This window comes from Arvicanthis niloticus, chromosome 11 (assembly GCF_011762505.2).
Source record: "Arvicanthis niloticus isolate mArvNil1 chromosome 11, mArvNil1.pat.X, whole genome shotgun sequence".
NCBI classification, from domain to species: Eukaryota; Metazoa; Chordata; class Mammalia; order Rodentia; family Muridae; genus Arvicanthis; species Arvicanthis niloticus.
In genome coordinates this window covers 42,769,895-42,791,109 of record NC_047668.1, presented here as the reverse complement: position 1 = coordinate 42,791,109, position 21,215 = coordinate 42,769,895, and the positions used below count along the sequence as shown (strand labels likewise).

General features: G+C 35.2%; 1 protein-coding gene across 4 annotated transcripts in view; it reads left to right on the top strand.

The window, feature by feature from the left end:
• Rock2 (Rho associated coiled-coil containing protein kinase 2) overlaps positions 1-21,215 on the top strand; it is a 95,803-nt gene that overhangs the window by 47,740 nt on the left and 26,848 nt on the right. For all 4 annotated transcript variants that reach the window (XM_076942090.1, XM_076942092.1, XM_076942089.1 and 1 more), the window contains 14 exons: positions 1,633-1,770; positions 3,765-4,025; positions 9,235-9,379; positions 11,202-11,340; positions 13,232-13,323; positions 14,010-14,169; positions 15,514-15,574; positions 16,353-16,364; positions 18,029-18,108; positions 18,229-18,277; positions 18,976-19,111; positions 19,197-19,288; positions 19,496-19,742; positions 20,256-20,362. In XM_076942090.1, coding sequence (XP_076798205.1) covers positions 1,633-1,770; positions 3,765-4,025; positions 9,235-9,379; positions 11,202-11,340; positions 13,232-13,323; positions 14,010-14,169; positions 15,514-15,574; positions 16,353-16,364; positions 18,029-18,108; positions 18,229-18,277; positions 18,976-19,111; positions 19,197-19,288; positions 19,496-19,742; positions 20,256-20,362 — 1,719 coding nt within the window. The remainder of the gene's footprint in view (positions 1-1,632; positions 1,771-3,764; positions 4,026-9,234; positions 9,380-11,201; positions 11,341-13,231; positions 13,324-14,009; positions 14,170-15,513; positions 15,575-16,352; positions 16,365-18,028; positions 18,109-18,228; positions 18,278-18,975; positions 19,112-19,196; positions 19,289-19,495; positions 19,743-20,255; positions 20,363-21,215) is intronic.

Genomic DNA, 21,215 nt, shown 5'->3' with positions numbered 1-21,215 from the left:
GACTAAAGCAAAGATTAAGGTAATGTATTCAAACATTACCCTAATGTGGCTTGCACATACTCTGTAATAGGTCCAAATCTTATCTTCATTGGATTAAATTCTGGTGCTGAAAGATAGGACATAAGTTATTCTTTAAAAGATATAAGATTAGTAAGTGAAATGGAGCAAGAACAAGGAAGAGAGAATGAGTTAGGGACATGCTGGCAGGAGAGGGAGATAGTGGGTTAAAGGTAAAGTTCCTTGATCAGAGTAAGTGTTCATGAGAAGGCAGTATTTGAACTGGGATTTGAAGGAGTCAGGAGCTGAACTCATTGAAAAGGGCCTTCCATAGAGAACAGCACATGCAGAAAAAGAGAAAAGCTGAGGATCAGAATTGGTTTGTCTGTATGGCTCATTAGACTGAGTGGATATAGAAGAGTAAAACCAGTTGAGATTTTGCTGGCAATTGGTGTAAAAGATGTTGGACCTGGTTGGCAGCAATGAGAATAGCTAGATATGTCTGGATTAGAAACACGTTAAAGGTAGAACTGTATGATTCTCTGACAAAGGAATGTTTAGCTTGAGAAGCTTGAGTGATGGAACAGCCATTTACTAGCTAACTGTAGGAAATAGATACATTCAGAAGTAAAGCTTGGATGTTTTAGTTTTGTATACGTTACCAATTATTATTTATTATTATACAGTATGTGTTAGCTATTATAACTTGGACTCTACATTTCTTTTCTTTGTGATACTTTGGTGAGTTCTGGGAATCAAATATGGTTGTAGGGGCTGGAGAGATGGCTCAGCCGTTAAGCACTCTACCTGGTTTTCCAGAGGTTCTGAGTTCAATTCCCAGCAACCACATGAGATCTGATGCCCTCTTCTGGTGTGTCTGAAGAGAGTGACAGTGTAGTCACATACATTAGATAGATAGATAGATAGATAGATAGATAGATAGATAGATAGATAGATAGATAGATAGATAGATCGCTCTATCTTTTTAAAATGTGGTTGTAAATAGACCCTATTCTTACTATGAAGAAATTTATATTCCATTAAGTAAAATAGGAATTGATCAAGTAACTATATTGTTAGTTGTTTTTTGTTGGTTTCTTTTTTAAACTAATCTTTTAAACAGATACTTAGGAACAAATGAGAACGAGTTAATATAATCAAGTTATCTCTTGCAAACTAACCTTTTAGATGATTAATGTTCATATAGTGAGTGATATGCACTCCCCCACAACACATATACATAAGCACTGATGTTTCAGACTGAAAGAGATGTTTTTTCCCCTTCGGTAAACATTTCTTGGAAATTGCCTGTTAAATAGTATCTCTCTTTTTTTTTTTTTTTTAAAGAAAAACAAAACATGGTTAGTTTAAATAATCTGAGGGAATTTATTTACCTGAAATGAGGTAGTTGCTTATTTGACTTTAATTAAAAGGTATATTTCTGAAATATTTGGACCTTATATATGTTCTCCTTGGTAAGTGTTATACTTGTGCTTTGGAGGCTTACCTGGAACAGGGTATTACATGCATCTACTTGACTAAAGGTCAGTTTGTTTTGCAGCTAGTTGTTAACAGCATTGCAGCACCATCATTCTCCTTATGCAATTAAAGTATTAATATTTTTTAAATCTACAGGTTCGACATAAGGCATCACAGAAGGTTTATGCAATGAAGCTTCTTAGTAAATTTGAAATGATAAAAAGATCAGATTCTGCTTTTTTCTGGGAAGAAAGAGATATTATGGCCTTTGCTAACAGTCCCTGGGTAGTTCAGGTAAGCCTAATAACTTTTTGTGTTAAGGTGCTTATTTAGAAGACTGTTTTGTGTGCTTTGTTTACATAGTAAAAAGTGTAGTTATTTTTTATTAGACCTGATTCAATATGCTTGTTTAGTGTTTCTTGGTGGAATATCTATATAGACATGGCATATAAAAACTATTACTTGAAACTGTTTCTTCCTTAATCATTTTATATATAGATTTTACATGATCAGCCAGTATGCCACTCTGAGATTATCCTGCCATCAGATTGATTTGTACATACTGAACTTAGTTAGACCTCACTTGACATTCTCAGCCTATCTTAAATGGGAGAAAAGTTTTCTATAGTAAGCGTCTGAAAATTCTATAATCCTTTATATATTTTTCTGTAATACGTGATGTTAGTGTTTCTAATTCTGCCTCATAATATTGCTTCTTTTTCTATTATATACACCACCAGCTTTGTTTCTTTACATGGTACTTATTTTAACTCCAATATCCAAATCTACAGATGTTTTTGAGCAAGGAAGATGAATAAGATTAACCCCGTACCAGTGTGTGCTCTAAAGTGCTTAAATGAGCTAGAGTTCCATGCCTTAAGAGGCAGTATGGAATTTTTTTTTTTTTAAGGTCACATAGATGACTGTGTCATTGAAAAGGTCATTTGTGCTGCTTTTAAAAAGTGATGTTGAGGGGGACTATAAAGATGGCTCATCAGTAAAGAGCCAGTCTGCTTTTTCAGAGGACCTAAATTTGGCCAGCCCCTACATAGCAGCTCTTCTGATAATCTATAACTGCAGTTCCAGGAGATTCAACACCCTTTTTTGGACTCCATAGATATCGATCGGTCACTTACATACATGTAGGCAAAATACCCAAATATGTGTGTGTGTGTGTGTGTGTGTGTGTGTGTGTGTGTGTAAAGTTAAAAATGAGATTGAGCCTTAAATCCCTTTTTGTTTTTATTTGGTTAATTGTAGCCATTGTTTAGAAATTCTAATGTGTACAGTTCACACTATTATATTTTGTGTATGTGTGTGTAGTTAGGGGCCTTGATAATTTGCTTGAATTAAAGAATGACAGTGATGCTGGTGTGGTGGATATAGCTGTAATCCCAGTGCTTGGGAGGCTACACAAGGGGATTCTTTCTAAGTTTGAGTTCTACTCCATCTACATAAGGAAATTTGTTTCAAAAAGGAGAAAAAAAGAGGATAACACTGAAGTGTCCCACTTTTAGCTTTAAATCTCATTCATTTTTTTAAGTTAACCATTCCATATATTGTTATCTTTTGATCTTTGATTCTGCTGAATAGATTTTCTACTGAAAAAGAATGGATCTCTATTATTTAAATAGTGTCTGGTTGCCACCATTTCTATGTGCTTGTTTCCAGTGAAGGGCTGAAGGGGTTTGTGTTGTTTGGTGGGCCATAGAGTCAGTCACCTTTTCTTGGGAGTTGTGGTTACTCTTTCTGGGGCAACATACTGTAGCTGTTGCTTGCTGCTTATCATGAATAAGAGGATAAATAATAGGAAAGAGGGATTTAGTTCTCCTCCAAGTGTGGCTGTTGATTACTCATTTTTTTTTTTCACTGAAATGGGACTCATTTCTTCTGTCTTTTAAATCGGCATCTGTTAGATGTTTCTGAGCTGCTCCTACTTCCAGCTCTCTTCTGTGTAAGGTATGAGCAATACTTTGTTTAGTTCTCAGAGAGATATTATCTCCTTTGTTCCAAATACATCTTTTAAAGATTTTTATTAAGTTTCCTACATTGTGTTTTCTGTGAGAGGAAAACATTCATTTATGCACATTTTATTGTATGTCTGGAAAAGTAACCATGTAAAATTGTTCTGTTATTGTCTCATTAAAGAGGCTTGATCCACAAGTAAAAGACTTCATAAATTTTTACTCTAGTGTAGTCTGTTTTTTCACTATTAATAACAATTTTGGGGGTTTCATTGTGTTCGTGCCTTTGTTTTCAGTATAATTTTGTTCTTCCTCCTTTTCCAGCTCTTTTGTGCCTTTCAAGATGACAGGTACCTGTACATGGTGATGGAATACATGCCAGGTGGAGACCTTGTTAACCTTATGAGTAATTATGATGTGCCTGAAAAATGGGCCAAGTTTTATACTGCTGAAGTAGTGCTTGCACTGGATGCAATACACTCCATGGGCTTAATACACCGAGATGTGAAGCCTGATAACATGCTATTGGATAAACATGGACATCTGAAATTAGCAGATTTTGGCACATGTATGAAAATGGATGAAGTAAGTAAGCCAGTAAAAAATGCTGTTTTGTAAAAGTTTATCCATATTCATTGTGTTTGTATGTATGAGAGAGCGAGAGAGCGTGCACATGTAATGGTGTACATGTCAATTTTCTCTTTCTGCTACATGTGGGTTCTGGAGATATGCTCAGGTCACTAGGCTTGTGCCACAGGCACTTTACCTGCTGAGCCTTCTTGTTAGTCCTAGTTTTTTTGATTGTGTGTGTGTGTTTTAAGAAACAAATATAAATCAGGACTTTGCAATTTTGAGTAAAAATGAATTTTGCTTTGACAATGGCATAACAGTTCCAAGATAAAACCATTTAGAATATTTCCTTTACTTATTCACTCATCTAGGTGTAAAATACTTGTATTAGTGCCTTGATGAATGAATATCATTGTTCAGTTCATTTATCTTCTTGACAAGTGTCTGTTACCAATCAAAACTAGTTAGTAATGGTCTAGATGTATAGGATTGGGCTACAAAATTTAAGTTCAAGTTCATGAGTACTTCTCCCACCATTATTATTTCTGTGGCTTTTTCCTTGTTTTGAGAAAGGAGGTGATACAAAATGAAGAAAGAAGTCAGTCACTGCTTCACACCTAACTCTTCTGTATTAGAGTTGGTTCAATAACAGTAACTTCAAACATAACCGTGATACTGGTTTGTTTTGATTATGCAATTTTACATTTTGTCATTTCTTGTCTGTACTGTTAATTCCTGATGGGGCAGGGTTGTCTAGAAGATGGCTTGTAAATAGTAAGTAATCTGTGCCTCTAGGAGACTGAGTTTCACCTTTGGGACACTTTTCATAACCTTCTAGAATCAACACCACCACCACCAAGAACAACAGCAATGCATGCACAAAAACATTTGGATTGTCCACAGGCATGGAATTTTGTTTTTCAAAATTACAGAGGACTCTTAATTTTTTAGTAATAGGTGTTACAAGTTTGAGTTCTGTTACTATTTGCCTTTCCTTTATTATTGTCTCTACATCAGAGACAGACTAGAGCTCAGTGGCCAAATCTAACCTCTGGCATGGTGGTATATACCTAAAAAAATGAATTTTATATGTTTAGTGATTAAGGAAGAAGATAAGTTAATAGAAACTATGTAAGACTATGCACCCCTTCAGGTTTGTATAGTCTGGCAGCAGTATAGACATCCTTTGATCCTTGAATATAGACATTCAGTGATCTTTGCTTTCTCTTACATTATGTCAGAGGCCAAAAGATGGTATTGGATTCTCTGGAACTCCAGATGGCTGTGAGCCACCCATGTATGTGCTGGGAATTGAACCCTCTGGAAGATCTGTCAGTGCTGTTTAACTGCTGAGCCATCTCACTAGCTCCATGACTTCAGTTTTAATATCTAATGTTTCTTCTTATGTTTATTTCTGAAAAATTCTATTTTCCTCAAAATTGTACATTAAAAAAATGAAAATGGAATACTTGGCTGTATTCTGTATTTTCAGCTTTGACCAGTATATTATATAGCTTCAGCCCTTCTTGGCACTCACATGGAGAGAGGACAAAAACCAATTCTTGCAAGTCATATGCTTGTGTGCCCCTCATTCATCAATCAATCAATAAATAAAAGAGATTTAAAAAAAAAAACCTTTGTACCTATAATAAAAATAATTAGTACCCAAGGAAATAATAACTAAGGGAATCCAGCTAGGCAGGTTTGTGCAGTTAGGGGCAGATGAAAGTGTGAGTTCCATTTAAATGTTTATTTTTTCCCCTTTGTAAGGGGCATTTTGAATTGTTTTTAACACCAAACCCAAGACTTCCTTCCGATTGATCCAATTTTAAGTTTTCAGTAAACTCTCTTGTTCTGTATTTTGTCAATGACAAATCATCAAATATATTTAGAAAACATTTAATTTATTACATTTAAAGTAATTTTTTAAGTGTATGTGTGGCATATGCATGTATGCAGGTACACTTGCCAATGAATGTATGTCCAAAAGCTGGCAGTGGATGTTAAATGTCTCCTGTCTCCACCATTTTATTTTATTTAGATTGTATGTGTACATGAATACCTATGTGTGTCTATACCTGTGTACCTCCATGAGGAACCCAGTGGAGGAGGTCAGATGACTTCTATCATTCACTACCTTACTGACTTGAGACAGAGTCTCTCACTGAGCCATAACTAGCCAGTTAGGTTGGCTGACCAGTGAGTCCCCAGGACCTGTTCTCTCTGCTCCACATCCCCCAATGCTGAGGTTACAAGTATATACTACCATGCCTGGCTTTTTGTGTGAGTGTTAAGGATTTGAACTCAGGTTCAAATCATATGCTATCATTTTGCTTGTACTTCTACTTACTAAGCCATCTCCCTAGCCCTCCATGTTACTTTTATTTTTGAAGCCAAGACTCTCCCTGTATCTGGAGTGCATTTATTTATTTGGCAAGACTAACTGGCCAGTAAATCTCTGGACTCTGCCTGACCTCACTACTGCACTTCCCTCCTTCAGCCTGGAGTTCCAGGCATGTACTACCATGCCTGGCTTTTTACTTGGTTGTTAGGAATTGAAATTCTGGTCCTCACTCATGCACACCAAGTACTTTTACCCACTTCTCCATTCCCCAATCAAAGTAAATTTTTGTAACCTTTTGAATATGAATGCCTAGTTATTGTGTTCTCTAGCTCAAACTCATAGGAAGCCTCTTAAAGTATGACTCTTGGTGCTGTCATGTGCAAAGTCTCATAGCTTTAAAGTTGTTGTGATTTATCATATAATCCTTTCATAATGTGTTACTTAACTTTATGAAGTTTCCTTAGGTTGGCTCTATATCCTTTAGTGTATTGGCTTTCATTTTGATATTACAGAATATTAAAACTTGCTTTTTTCCCCTTACCCCTAGAGTCACTCCCTTGGACTCCCTCTGATTTCTTTTATTAGAAATGATACTTAGTAGTTACCTATATGGTTGCTAGATTTGCTCATTGCTCCTAACGGATCATGACTTTCAGGCTCAGCCAATGGTTAGAGCTAGGAGGCATGCATGGGTTATATATAACACCCAGTATTGAGCCACATGCCCTGATGCTTACATTTGAGTCTCTATAAATATGTCAAGTGCTACTACTTAACACTGGTATATCTGGTTGAAGATATATACCTTAACACTGTAGGGCCCAGTCTAGTCTTTCTCTTCTCTTTTTGTAATTTATTTCAGTGGCTAAAAACAAACAAGCAACCCCCTCTGGTTTGTATTAGCTAATTATAGCTATTTTTTTTTAAATTTGTTTAACCATAGTGTGTGTTTAAAATTGTTTCATAATTGCTGTCCTCACTACTGTGATAAGTAGATTTGCTAACATTGCTTTTTGGCTTGAAGATGTCCTGAAAAAATAGCTAGTTTTTCCAAACCTCATTGGATCATTTTTTTCTTGCCTTTTATCGTGGTTATGTTGTTCATGAAAAAAAAGGTCCACTTTTCACTTTTTTATATGTGGAGCTTCTGGTTTTATGAGGATTTTTCTCTCCCTTTTTTGTCTCTACTGGTTTTCAGTAGAACTATAAAGTACAGGGTAGTTGTTGATGAATGGTAATTGTAGGAGCTGAGTACTCCCCTCCCTGTAGTGCAGTGTTTGACGAGACAGACTCCTTAAAGCCCTGGGTTCAGTTTTCAACACTATAAAAAATTAAATTATGTGCTCTGTATTTTAATGTCACTGTCTTATTATTTTTGTTCTATGTAATAATCCACAGTCATTCAAATTATAATGATTTCTGTTCTGAATTCACTGGCATATTTGGAGAAATAACATTCTATTCTGCCAAATAAAGGATACATAAAATACTATTTTTGAAATTAATTTCTCATGTTTTACATGCGTTCTAGCATTTAAACATTTGTACAAATCATGTCCACAAAACACATTGAACTTTGTTTTCCCCAAGGAGGTCATATTACGTATAGCTTTTTGTTGGTGTAGAGGTCGTGTGTAGTGACGGGAATGAACCTAGGGCTTTGTTTGCACACTAGGCAAACTAAGAGAGTCTGCCATTGAACTATGTCCTTAGCCCTAATAACCTAGCATGTTAGTATTTTCTGTAGCTTTCTTGTGAGAAACATGATATACCATTAGCAGGGAGAGGAAGTGAGGGGCATTTGGATTAATGTAGAAAATCTTTACAAGTTGGACAGCTCTTGGGGTAAAGAAGCTGTGTTTATTTAACTTTACATTGCTAGAATTATTTCACTTAGCAGAAAGCACCATGATGTTTTTGTGCACATGTGCTACATATACATGTTCACTCTCTTACCCTCTTCCCTTCTCCTGTGATGGATGATTCTTATCTTTTTCAAAAAGACAATTGAGGAGCTAGGAAGGTGGCTCACCTGTCTGTCAATCATGAGGATCTTGAGTTCAGATCTAGTAACTGGTAACTAGATCAGCCAGTTACTAAGCTCAAGGTTCAGTGACAGACTTTCTCAGATAATAAGGGGTGTGGCTTACACACACACACACACACACACACACACACACACACACACACACACACGAGGAAATGAACATGTACATTGTTATATGCATAAACACACATGAACATGTTACACACACTCTAAGAAGTTACTCACAGAAAGTATCTTACTACCCATGAAAACCATGCATAGGTAAAGTTGCTGAATCACCGAATATGTTGATGACACAGCTACATACTAGAAATATGTAAGCCTAAGATATGCCAAACCTTTTTGGTCTTTTAGTTTAAATATTTAATCCATTTTCTCTGTCTGTTCACGATAAACTGTGAACCAGTTCTTAATACCATGTCTAAGCTGAGTGGTGCATTGCCATTATAAGTGCTTTTGTTCTTTCCAGAACAGCAAAGCTGCTTTCTACCTAATGATTCTTTTCTTTTCCCCATGTTGGGTCATTAAGATCTCACTTTGTACCCCCTTACTTTAAAATTTATGAAATAAACAACAAAAGTTGTCAGTTCCTGTAGGTTTGGAACCCCACTGCCTTTTCCATTTTCCATGGATAAAAACTCATACCTAGTCTCCCTGATGCAGATATTTCTATGCATTCAGTGGTGTATATAATTCCTGAGTCCTAAAGCCATGTCAGCAGTGGTGTTCTATTGGAAGTGATACATGGCACTGTCTGATAATAAATCAGTTGTCACTGTGTGTGTTCACCCTCAATGTTTGGCTTTGTTTTTTTAATTCGATTGTTTACCCAGACAGGCATGGTACATTGCGATACAGCAGTTGGAACTCCTGATTACATATCACCTGAGGTTCTGAAATCACAAGGAGGTGATGGTTACTATGGGCGAGAATGTGATTGGTGGTCTGTAGGTGTTTTCCTTTTTGAGATGTTAGTAGGTAAGTCAATATTTGAACTTGTTTTGTTTTGAAAACCCTTTTCATAACACTTTATAGGTCAGTCAAGAATTGGAGAATGTAAAGAAGTTGCCATGTTCAAGGGAGGGATTTTTGAAAACCTGAACTAAAATCTGATGTAGAACTGATGAGATGGCTTAAGACACTGATTCTCATGCTATGGGTCTTCCCCTTTTTGGATGTGGGGGTGGGTAGATGACCCTTTCACAGGGGTTGCCTAAGACCATTGGAAAACACAGAGATTTATACAGTATGATTTATAACAGTGGTGAAATTGCAGTTATAAAGCAACAAAAACAGTAATTTTATGTTTTTGGGTTACCACAACATGAAGAACATTAGGAAGGTTGAGAACCACTGGTGTAAGGGGTAAAGGCATGTGTGGAGCCTGATGGTCTGATTTCCAGGTCTCCGGTGTGGGTAGAAGAAAACCAGTATCTGTGAATTGTCCTCTGACCTCCACCTGTGTGATCTGTCCGTGCTTACACATGCACATGCTAGTATATAAACAAATGAAGTAGAATCTGATACAAGACTAGCATAGTGATTGAAAAGAAGTCCAACATCAAAAGAAAATAGTATGCTGTATGTTGGTAGGAAGTGTTTCTCCAGTAGATCTTTTCTTATTTTTTATAAGTATTTTCATATAACCAATGTTGCCCTCAAACTTAAAATCCCCTGCCTCAGCCTCTTGTTAGCTAGAATTGCATTGATATATGTCACTACTCATCACTGGATCTTTTAAAATTAAGGCAGTATGAAAGCAAGAACAAATTCACAGGTTTTGTAGGCCTTCACTAATCTTTTAATCTGCTCTCCTGGAGCTGAGCTGGAATTCTAGGCAACTGTGAGCCCCATAGCCTGGGTGCTGGGAATAAACTCTGGAAGAGTCAGCAGCAAATAAATGCTCTCTTAACTGCTGAGCCATTGTTCCAGCCCCAATAGTTTACAAGGTCATTGTTTCCAAAGACTTATTTTGTCTGCATGTGTCACAAATGTCTATGTTGGGAACTGAATTTTGATCCTTTGTAAGAGGACTGCATGCCCTTAACCACTAAGCCATGTTGATGGATGCTAAGATTTCTTAATAATATTTATTGTAGATATTTTAAATGGTTGAGTAAATATTTAAGTAAATTTTAGTATTTGTTCCAGTAGTTAGAGAAGAATAAAACTATTCTTTGGTTCCTGTAATCTTATTATATTGTTGATTTGCAAATTTTACATACTATTTGTATATGTTTTAGGTTTTTTGTTAAGAAACAAGGTCTCTCTATGAAGCCTTGACTGGCCTGAACTTTAATGCATAAACAAATACATATTTTTTATTCTTCTTTTTTTTTTTCTTCTTGGCTTTGCTTCTTTTGAGACAGTCTCATTATGTAGACCAACCTGGCCTAAAATTCATAAAAGATCTACCTGCCTCTGGCTTTAGAGTCCTGGAATATCACTATGTAGCTCTGGCTGTTCTGGAACTCACTATGTAGATTAGGGTGGCCTCTAACAGAGAGCTGTCTGCCTCTGCCTCCTGAGTACCAGGACTAAAGGTGTGGGCCACTACACTTGACCCCAAGATATAGTATTAGTATTAGAGAAAACTCTGAGACAGATTTATTTTTCAAGGGTAGAAGATCATTGGTGTGGTTACATTTTAAGTTATTTGTATATGTCTCTTGATTTTCACTGTTATTCTTGGCATACAGGTCATTTGCTAGATTTAAACTTGATATATTTAAATGTTATGTGAAAAGCATTTAACTTGAATTCTTTATTCTATTCATTGCTGTCTTTCTTTAAAATTTAGGGGATACTCCATTTTATGCAGATTCACTTGTAGGAACCTACAGCAAAATTATGGATCATAAAAATTCACTGTGTTTTCCTGAAGATACAGAAATATCTAAACATGCGAAGAATCTCATATGTGCCTTCTTAACAGACAGGTAACAATACACACAAAGAGAAAACCCTTTCTCTTTTAAAATTTGCAGAAGTGAAAACATGCTTGCTTTGTATGTATATGAAGTCAATCTCTCATTATCCTAGTTGCATTTAATTCTGGTTTAGTCTCTGACTCCTTGCATTTAGGTCTAGTATTGTATTATCTTACGTCCTAATTATAATCTACTTTCTACCTCAGTCCTTGTGTCTATAAAGATACATATATGATTTAGTAAATGACTACATTTGAAAGATAAAATTTATGTCACTCACAAATTGTACCCTTTTATGTAATAATCCACATTACTCTTGATTGTATAGCTTCTAAGAGGACAGCAGTTGTAATAGATAAATACTTGATGGTTTATAAAATTAAAAACTTTAAAACTAGGTGTTGTAGGTGTGGTGGTCCACATCTTTAATCCCAGGACTCAGGAAGCAGAGGCAGTTAGATCTCTAAGTATGAGGCTAGCCTGATCTACAGAGTGAGTTCCAGGACAGCCAGGCCTACACAATAAGACTCTATATCACCTCACCTCTCAAAAAAAGAAGTATTTGTTTAATATGGAAGTACTTCCTTCTTTCTCTTTAATTTGATTTGTATATGAACAAATCTATTCTGGAAGTTCTATGATCTTAAAAAAGCCAAATGAATGAGCAAAGATGTGAAAGCTGCCTTAGAGTGAGGAAGCTCTTTGATGGTGATGATGGTGGTGGTGGTGGTGGTGGTGGTGGTGATGATGATGATGATGATGATGATGATGATGATTGGCTTCTCTAATCATTTGTTGAAAAGAACTGTAAATTTTGGTAATTATAGGATTGATGAGCAACAAATGTTGATAAAATTAAATATAAACAAAATGCTATTGCTGCTGAGGTTAGTGAGAATTTCATTAAAGCAGGGGTAGAAGCTGGAAATATTATAAGAGACATATTAGATGATTTCTATTTCCGTCTAGTTTTCAGGAATGCTCATGGTAGTTAAAGAATGAAGTTCTTAGTCTTTTTTTCCTTTTATGCAGAGTGATGATTTTAAAGATTGGTTTATTATGTATATGAGCACACTGTTGCTGTCTTCAGACACATCAAAAGAGAGCATCGGATCCCATTACAGATGGTTGTGAGCCACCATGTGGTTGCTGGGAATTGAACTCAGGACCCAGAAGAGCAGTCAGTGCTCTTAACAACTGAGCCATCTCTCCAGGTCCAGGCCCAGATTGATGATTTTAATATAAATGGAGAGAGAGCGCTTCTAGTAGTAAATATGGATAGTTTAAACGGCATATATGGGTTCTTCTTCTTTTTTTTTTTAATATTTATTTATTTATTATATATACAATGTTCTGACTGCATGTATGCCTGCATGTGAGAAGAGGGCACCAGATCTCATTACAGATGGTTGTGAGCCACCATGTGGTTGCTGGGAATTGAACTCAGGACCTCTCGAAGAGCAGTCAGTGCTCTCAACTTCTGAACAATCTTTCCAGCCCATGTGGGTTCTTTTTAAGAAGAGGAAAGAGATTTTAAAATGTTGCTTCTATAATAGCAGTCTGAGTAATTCCCCAAAGTTCTCATGCTCAAGGAGTAATGTAATTTGGCATGTGCAGAGGGAGTTTTTTTACCTGGAAGCTTTATGTACTTTTGATTGACAGCAAAATACTAATAGAAGTAGTTTGCTTCCCATATAGTTTACTGTGCACCACACATCATTATGCCCCTTTCATCTGTCCAAAGATCAGACACTTCAAAAGTGACATAGCTTATTTTTTAGAAATATTTAAGCTGAAACTTTTAGTAAAAATATTTAAATTTACAATACTTGCTTTTGTGAAAATATTAAAATTTAATATTCTTATTTTTCACAATATAATCTTTAACTGCATTATTTAGGGAGGTACGACTTGGAAGAAATGGGGTAGAAGAAATCAAACAGCATCCTTTCTTTAAGAATGATCAGTGGAATTGGGATAACATAAGAGAGAGTAAGTCGATCTAAGTGTTTCCATTTCATCACATTTTGGATCTTATAAATTGATTTCCTCTTCAGAAATAGCAGACCTATTTGATGGAGTGTGTGATAACTCAGTTTTAAATCTAGAGATTTTCTTTTCTGTGGCAAAACTTGAAAGTAAATTGATCCTCATTGTTCTAGTAAACTAGTGTGCCTTTTAAAAGCAACATTTCTCAATTCTTTTTGTAATAAACATTATTCATTTCTTATTTGGCAGTTTTGTTGATATCAGTAATAGAAAATGATCCTTTAACTTGAGTACTTAAGTTAATAAATTAATAGTTATTTGTTGAGACTATACTGTGATAAAACATAGTAATTTACTTTATGTGTATATGACATTGATTCATTTTAAGAGTAAGAAATATTCCTGCTTAAAAAAAGGTAGAAAACTAAGATCCCCTACAATATGTGTATGTTATTGCTATGTGTAGTTTTTAGCCCCTAGAGCAATTTAGTAGACTTTCCTTATTTGATATATTAACCCATACTTAAAGCTGTTTTAATATGGTAATAAATTACTTAGAAAGTTTTAATTATATGACATATCAAATAGAAGATATGTTGCTTGATTTTTATATAAAATATGATAGCTCATGAAAATTAGTTGATCGTTTATTTTGGCTGTGAGTGAAGTCATATTTTCTTTCCTCACAGCGGCAGCTCCAGTGGTACCTGAGCTCAGCAGTGACATAGACAGCAGCAACTTTGACGACATTGAGGATGACAAAGGCGATGTAGAGACCTTCCCGATTCCTAAAGCTTTTGTGGGAAATCAGCTGCCTTTTATAGGATTTACCTACTTTAGAGAAAATTTGTATGTGATTTATTTGTTAAATTTTATTGTTAGCATAGCCTAGCTGTCAAGTTTTTTTCTAATGGACTATCTAATCTACTTTAATTTTATCTCATCATTTGATGTTTGAATGTTAAATTTTATTCATTTACAAATGATTGAAAGGCACTGTCCTATATTCTTTTGAAGATATGCAGTAAGAACAAATACTTGACTTTGATGGAGTTTATTATCTCATGAAGAATATAAGAGAATCACAGAATTATAAAGAAAGGTAGAATGTGATTTGCCTTTAAACAGATTATCACAGTGGATGTTCTTCTGAGGGATTTTTGACTGGTAAGCAAGGAGAGGCCACTGAAAACTGTTAAATATTGGAATCAAATGTTATGAGTGTTTGAGGAATTTCTTGGTGCACTCACATGTAATGATGTCTCAGTGATTAAGAGCTCTGGCTGCTCTTCTGGGGGACCCAGGTTTGATTTCCAGCACCCACATGACAGCTCACCACCATCTATAATTCCATTTCTAGGAGATCTGAAGCACTCTTCTGGCCTCCATGGATAGCAGGCATTCATATGATGCACAGACAAACATTTAGGCACCAATTAAACAGTTTGTGTTTTTAAACAAGAGTGTCAGGGATAAATGAAACTTACCCATATTTATTGATGGTGGGAAGGACAGAACTGAAAGAGAAATTGACAGTAATAACCAAATGATAACTTGGGGGCTAAGAAGATGGCTCAGTAGATAAGGGCTTTGCTGTCAAGCCTGATGATCCACATGGTGAAAAGAGAGAACCAAGTCCCACAAATTGTCCTCTGACTTCTACATGTATCTCCTGGCATTTGTGTACATGAATACACAATAACTTGAGTGTAAAATATTGTTAAGTTTTGCTGGGTGGCAGTGGCACACACCTTTAATCCCAGCACTCGGGAGGCAGAGGCAGATGGATATCTGTTACTTCGAGGCCAGCCTGGTCTATACATAACAAGTTCCAAGAAGGCCACTGCGTAAACCCTATCTCAGGGGGAAAAATGTTAAGTTATTTAAAAGATGATTTATAAATTATGATATATTAAACTCATATTATCTTTGCAAAAAAGAAGAAATGTTTCTTTCTAAAAGAAATTGTAGAATATAGTCATTATAGAAGCTCAAGTGGGATAAAGAGGTCCATGTTGTTACTCTAGTCCTAACATAGTTAAGACGGTGTCTTCTGTGGAGAGGCAAAGGTGTGACTCCCCAGCAGCAGAATTAGTGCTTCACTTAGAAAGTTCAAGGTCTGAAAGTAGCTTGATTAAGGTGATTAAATGGATTAAAGTGTAATGAAAAGAATTTCTCCTTCCATCCTTCTAGGTTATTAAGTGACTCTTCACCTTGTAGAGAAAATGATGCAATACAAACAAGGAAAAGTGAAGTATGTATACATTTTTACTGTTATTTATTTAGTAACATGTTCAAATACTCATACCACTGATTTTTTTAAAATTATTTTTTGTGTACAAGTGTTTTTCATGTAGTAATGTCTGCTCATTAAGTGTATACAGTGTTGTCGGGGTTAGAAGGGAAGGTTGGAGCCCCTGGAACTATAGTCATAGAAAGTTCCAGCAAGAGGATTTTGGAAACTAAATCTACATCAGCTGTAGACCAGCCAGTGCTCTTAACTTCTGGACCATGTTTCCGGCCCCATCATACCACTGATTTTAAAAGTTCACTTGATACTCCTTTATGATTCATGAGATACTATTCTTTGAGTATAAAATGCTATGTGCAGCACAACTTTGAAGTAAATCACTTATACAAATATGTGCTTTTAGCTTCATTCATTAGCAAGAGTGATAGATGTATAACGAGCTACAGTACCAGTTAGAAGACATGATCTTCGTGCGGTAAACGAGTATAAGCAGTGGGGCACATAAGTAGGGGAGAGTTTAAAACTCTTAGTTCCTGGTTACAAATGTATTTATATAAGAAACAGTTTACCAAAGCATTAAAATATTTCATGACCACATACAAAGCTAAATCATAATGCAAATATTTCTTCACATTTAATGAAAGGTAGAAAAGCCTTTTGCATAATTTTGGAATGATATAAATTATGTCTTTTATAAGTACTTTTATATGTCTTTATATAAGACTTTTATAAAATATAACAAGCACTGAAATGTTTTCTTTTCTTTCTTTTTCCTGAATAGGAAAGTCAGGAGGTACGTTATCAAATACACCGAAAAGGAGAAAAAGTCATGTTTTAATCTAGTCATAGTCTGCTTCCTATTTGGAGTGCTGCACCTACCCAAGAGACTTCCCATCCTTTTTCCTACCAAGTACCCATTTGTTATTTTTCTTATGAGTTTGTTGTTTAAAATATGAGTTATTTAATATTTTGTTTTTGTTTATCAAGAACATGTAACAGTATGTTGAAAGTATTACAGCAACCAAACAACCAAAGTACTTACCCTGACTAGCTCATTAGCCTGTAGCTTCTTAAAAAAATACTGTCTAGAAGGGGATAAAGATAATTGACTCTATTTACTTAAATGCTTAGTGTGTGTGAACATGCTTGGATATGTTTATATATACACACAGGTTTATGGAGGCTAGTGGTCAGCATTTTCAGGAGCACTCACCACTACCCCCTCCTGGTTTGTTTGTTTTTTTTTTTTTTTTTTTTTTTTTTTCCTTTTTGGAGAAAGTGTCTGAATTGTACCTGGAACTCAAAAGATAAAGTCAGATTGAATGACCAGCAAGCCCCAGGGATCTGCCTGTCTCTGCCACATTTTTCACCAAACTTCCCCTCCCTCAGCGCTAGAGCACTGGAGTTAGAGATTCAAACTACATGCCTTGATTTTGTTGTTTTGTTTTAGTTGGTTGGTTGGTGTTTTGCTTTGTTTTGGAAATGACTCTCTTGGTAGGCTTAGCTGACCTGGGAGCTTACCATCGAGTCCAGCTTGACCTCGACCTGCCCTACCTCTCTAATGCTGGAGATTTAAAACCCTGACTTTTATATGTGTGTTACTTAGTTCCTCGTGCTTGCGCAGGAGCATCTTACTAGCTGAGGCATCTCAATAGCTCTTAGCCTATACTTGTTTGGGGATAATAGAAGAGTTGTTTTTAAGATGAATTTAGTATTAAATTTAATATTTAGAAGCATATTCATTAGAACTTTGGCTTTGGTGTCATTGCTGCTTTGGCCTGAGAGTATTCATATTCATCCTTTTGAATTTCAGTTATTCAAATAGATATAACACTACTACTATTGTTGTTGGTGTTACTGTTATTCTTATGAGGACTGGAACTCACTATGTAGAGCAGGCTGGCTTTGATTTCCCAGAGAGATCCTCCTTCCTTTGCCTCCTGAGTGCTTTAATGGCATGTGACACCTCACCTAGAAGACACTGTCTTATGTATTTTGTTTCTGTACAACACTTGTAAATTCATGCAGGTATATACATACATTTAAAAGATAATAATAGTAAATTTTTCAAAAAAGGAATATTTTAAATAATGTATTATTATTATTTAAATAGTCTTTTTTTAAATCAGTTTAACTTGCTTTAAAAACTAAGGAAGAGGATTTGAAATGTAATTAGCTATCATTTACTCCAGATTCAATTAACCCTGCTTCATAGTACTGTAGGGAATCACAAAAGAGTTTATGCCTATAAATGTGTTTATATCTGTACATGTACTGTGAATAAGAGAGCAGGAGGTGAGGGAGCTTTCCCTTTGAGTCAAAATCACAGTAAGCAGGTACAAATCCTATATTCTTATAGAGGGGTCTAGTAGGTGGGAACAGCAGAATAGTATCTGTGTTTTCTTGAAGCTTTTCACCTTTGTAACTAAAACTTACAATTTCTTATTTTTTTGACAGATTCAGAAAAAATTATATGCACTAGAAGAACACCTTAGCAGTGAGGTGCAAGCCAAGGAGGAGCTGGAACAGAAGTGCAAGTATGCTGTTGGGCAGTGGATTTTAAAACTGAAGCTTACATACAGTACTTTCTCAATTAATAGACTTTGCTTTATTATAAATTAGTATTTTATTTACTGTTTTTTTCTAAAATTCTTTAGATCTATTAATACTCGCCTAGAGAAAACAGCAAAGGAGCTAGAAGAAGAGGTAAAAATTTCTATACTTTATTAACACTTTTGTTAGTAAAAATCTTTGATACCCACTTAGGTATAAAGTTCTCAGAGTATCATGCAATACATATTGGTAAAACCTATCTGTGTCATAGATGAACAAATTGGAAATTACTATAAGGTGAGTTCTGTTACCTAGGCTTGTTTTATCAGTTTGAGTTAATTTAGTATGTGTAGATATTTCAAGATTTAAAAAAAAAAAAAGTATGATGGTATATATCTCTGAAAAAATGCCATAATGAAACCTTTACTTTGTATGCTAACTTAAAAGTTAATTTTAAAAAACAAAACAAAAAAAAAAAAACCTTGCTTTTGTATGATAATAAAAATGGCTGCTATGCTTTAAAAAGAAGTAATTCTTTTGGTTGTGAGCCTAGCCTTTAACGGCTGAGCCATCTCTCCAGCCCGAAGCAATTCTTTTTATAAAACATTTGATATTAGTAACATTTTAGGTCCATGCGATTAAATAGTGATGGTTTGTTAGTGATAGAAAGTTCCAGAAAGCTTGACTGTTAATATAATAAATTAAATTTGCAAATATGGAGAACATTATAATTTTAACAAAACAATGATGGCCTTTTAGGTCTCTTCTTTCGTGTGTTTGAGATTACTGACACATTTTGATTGATTTCTCTGCATATTTCCTTTTGATAATAATGTTAAGGGTTATTTCAGATTACCTTAAGGAAAAATGTGGAATCGACATTAAGACAGCTGGAAAGAGAAAAGGCCCTTCTTCAGCACAAAAATGCAGAATATCAACGGAAAGCTGATCATGAAGCTGACAAGAAACGGAATTTGGAAAATGATGGTTTGTGATGTAAATTGTTTAAGAAGAAAAATATTGAACATATGTGCTATATCGAAGTTTGTAGCTAAAATGTTTTGTTTTATAGTTAACAGCTTAAAAGATCAACTTGAAGATCTGAAGAAAAGGAACCAGAACTCTCAGATATCTACTGAGAAGGTCAATCAGCTCCAGAAACAAGTAGGTTGGTCTATGTGGAAAGTGCTAAGTTTATCCACGTCTGTCAGTGTGTGTGCTGCAAGCCTTTAGCTCTAATACTTAAGGAGATGATGCCTGGGGAAATACTTTGAGTTTCTTATTTAAGTAGCTTGTAACAAGACAATAAGTTGATGTATTTTCATTATATTATATCAGCAATTATTTGTTTGCTTTTGAATTGGATAACAGCTGGATGAAGCTAATGCTTTGCTGAGAACAGAGTCTGATACTGCAGCACGGTTAAGAAAAACCCAGGCAGAAAGTTCCAAACAGATTCAGCAGCTGGAATCTAACAATAGAGATCTACAAGATAAAAACTGCCTGCTTGAGACTGCCAAGTTAAAACTTGAAAAGGAATTTATCAATCTTCAGTCAGCTCTAGAATCTGAAAGAAGGGACCGGACCCATGGATCAGAGATAATTAATGATTTACAAGGTATAAAAAACAGTGATTGATTAAACTGGGTTTTTTTTTTTTGTTTGTTTGTTTGTTTTTTTGTTTGTTTTTTTTTGTTTGTTTTTTTTTTTTTGTGGTTAGGAGAGACTGTTGAGCTGTTTGAGAGCACATATTGCTAAGAAGTTCAGTTCTTAGCATTTCCACCAGGAGGCCCACAATTAGCTGTAACTCCAACTTCAGGAACTTTTGACACTGCACTCACATGCATCAACCCGCCCTCTCACACAAACACACAGACACATAATTAAAATAAAAAATAAAATTAGAACATTACAAGTATATTCATAAAATTTGTGAACAAAAGATGTATTTTCAAATACTGTCATTTGGATTTAGGTTGTCAGTTGAGTTCTAGCTAAATTAAATTTAAAGTCCTATTCTGACAGGTTATAAAACTCTTGCTTACAAATAACAACTTTAAAATATAAGATAGATAATTTTTAATTGAATGCATTTTGAGTATGTTGTTTTAAACAATGCTTTAATATTTAGGTAGAATATCTGGGTTGGAAGAAGATTTGAAGACTGGCAAAGCCTTACTTGCAAAAGTAGAGCTGGAGAAGAGACAGTTGCAGGAGAAGCTTACTGACTTAGAAAAGGTATGCATGGCATGCTGCACTTTGTGTGTAAAAAGAAAGCAGTGCGATTTTAGACGAGAGAAGTGACCAAAATCAGAGGACAATTAAATAACTATTTACTAGGTAGAGTATTTCCATATTACATGAACTCTTTTGTATTTGGACTTGACTGTGCAAACAAGGACTATAACTAATTCCATATAGGCAGCCCTTGGTATATTGGACTACATGAAGGAAGGGATTCAGTGTATGTAATGATGATGTTTTCTTTGAGACCCAGAAGAAATTCAGACTTTAATATATATATTTATTTTTTTTGAGAATTTTATACAATGTAGAAAAATTCAAATTTTGACTTGGATATCTTAAAAATTAATGAAATACAAAATTAAAATATTTCTTGTGACATTCAGAGGTGTTTGTTTGTTTTTCGAGACAGGGTTTCTCTGTGTAGCCCTGGCTGTCCTGGAACTCACTCTGTAGACCAGACGGGCTTTGAACTCAGAAATCTGCCTGCCTCTGCCTCCCAAGTGCTGGGATTAAAGGCGTGCACCACCACTGCCCAGCCAGAGGGTTTTTTTTTTTTTTTTAAAGTATTATAGAGTTAGGGATTATTTCTAATTAATGATTTATTTTCATTTGTTTATTAATTGATGTGAATATTTAGTGTTTTCTGTAGTAGAAATGTCAGCATGCAGTGTGGCTTTTGATAATATCACAGTCTGGTAGGTGTCCATAGTGACACAAACTTTTGATTCCAGTTCTCGAGACAGGCAGGTGCATCTCTGAATTCAAGGCTAGCTGGGGGCTACCTGGTGAGTTTCTGGCTTTACAAAAAAGTAATAATAAAGCCCTAGGTAATTTTATTGCATTG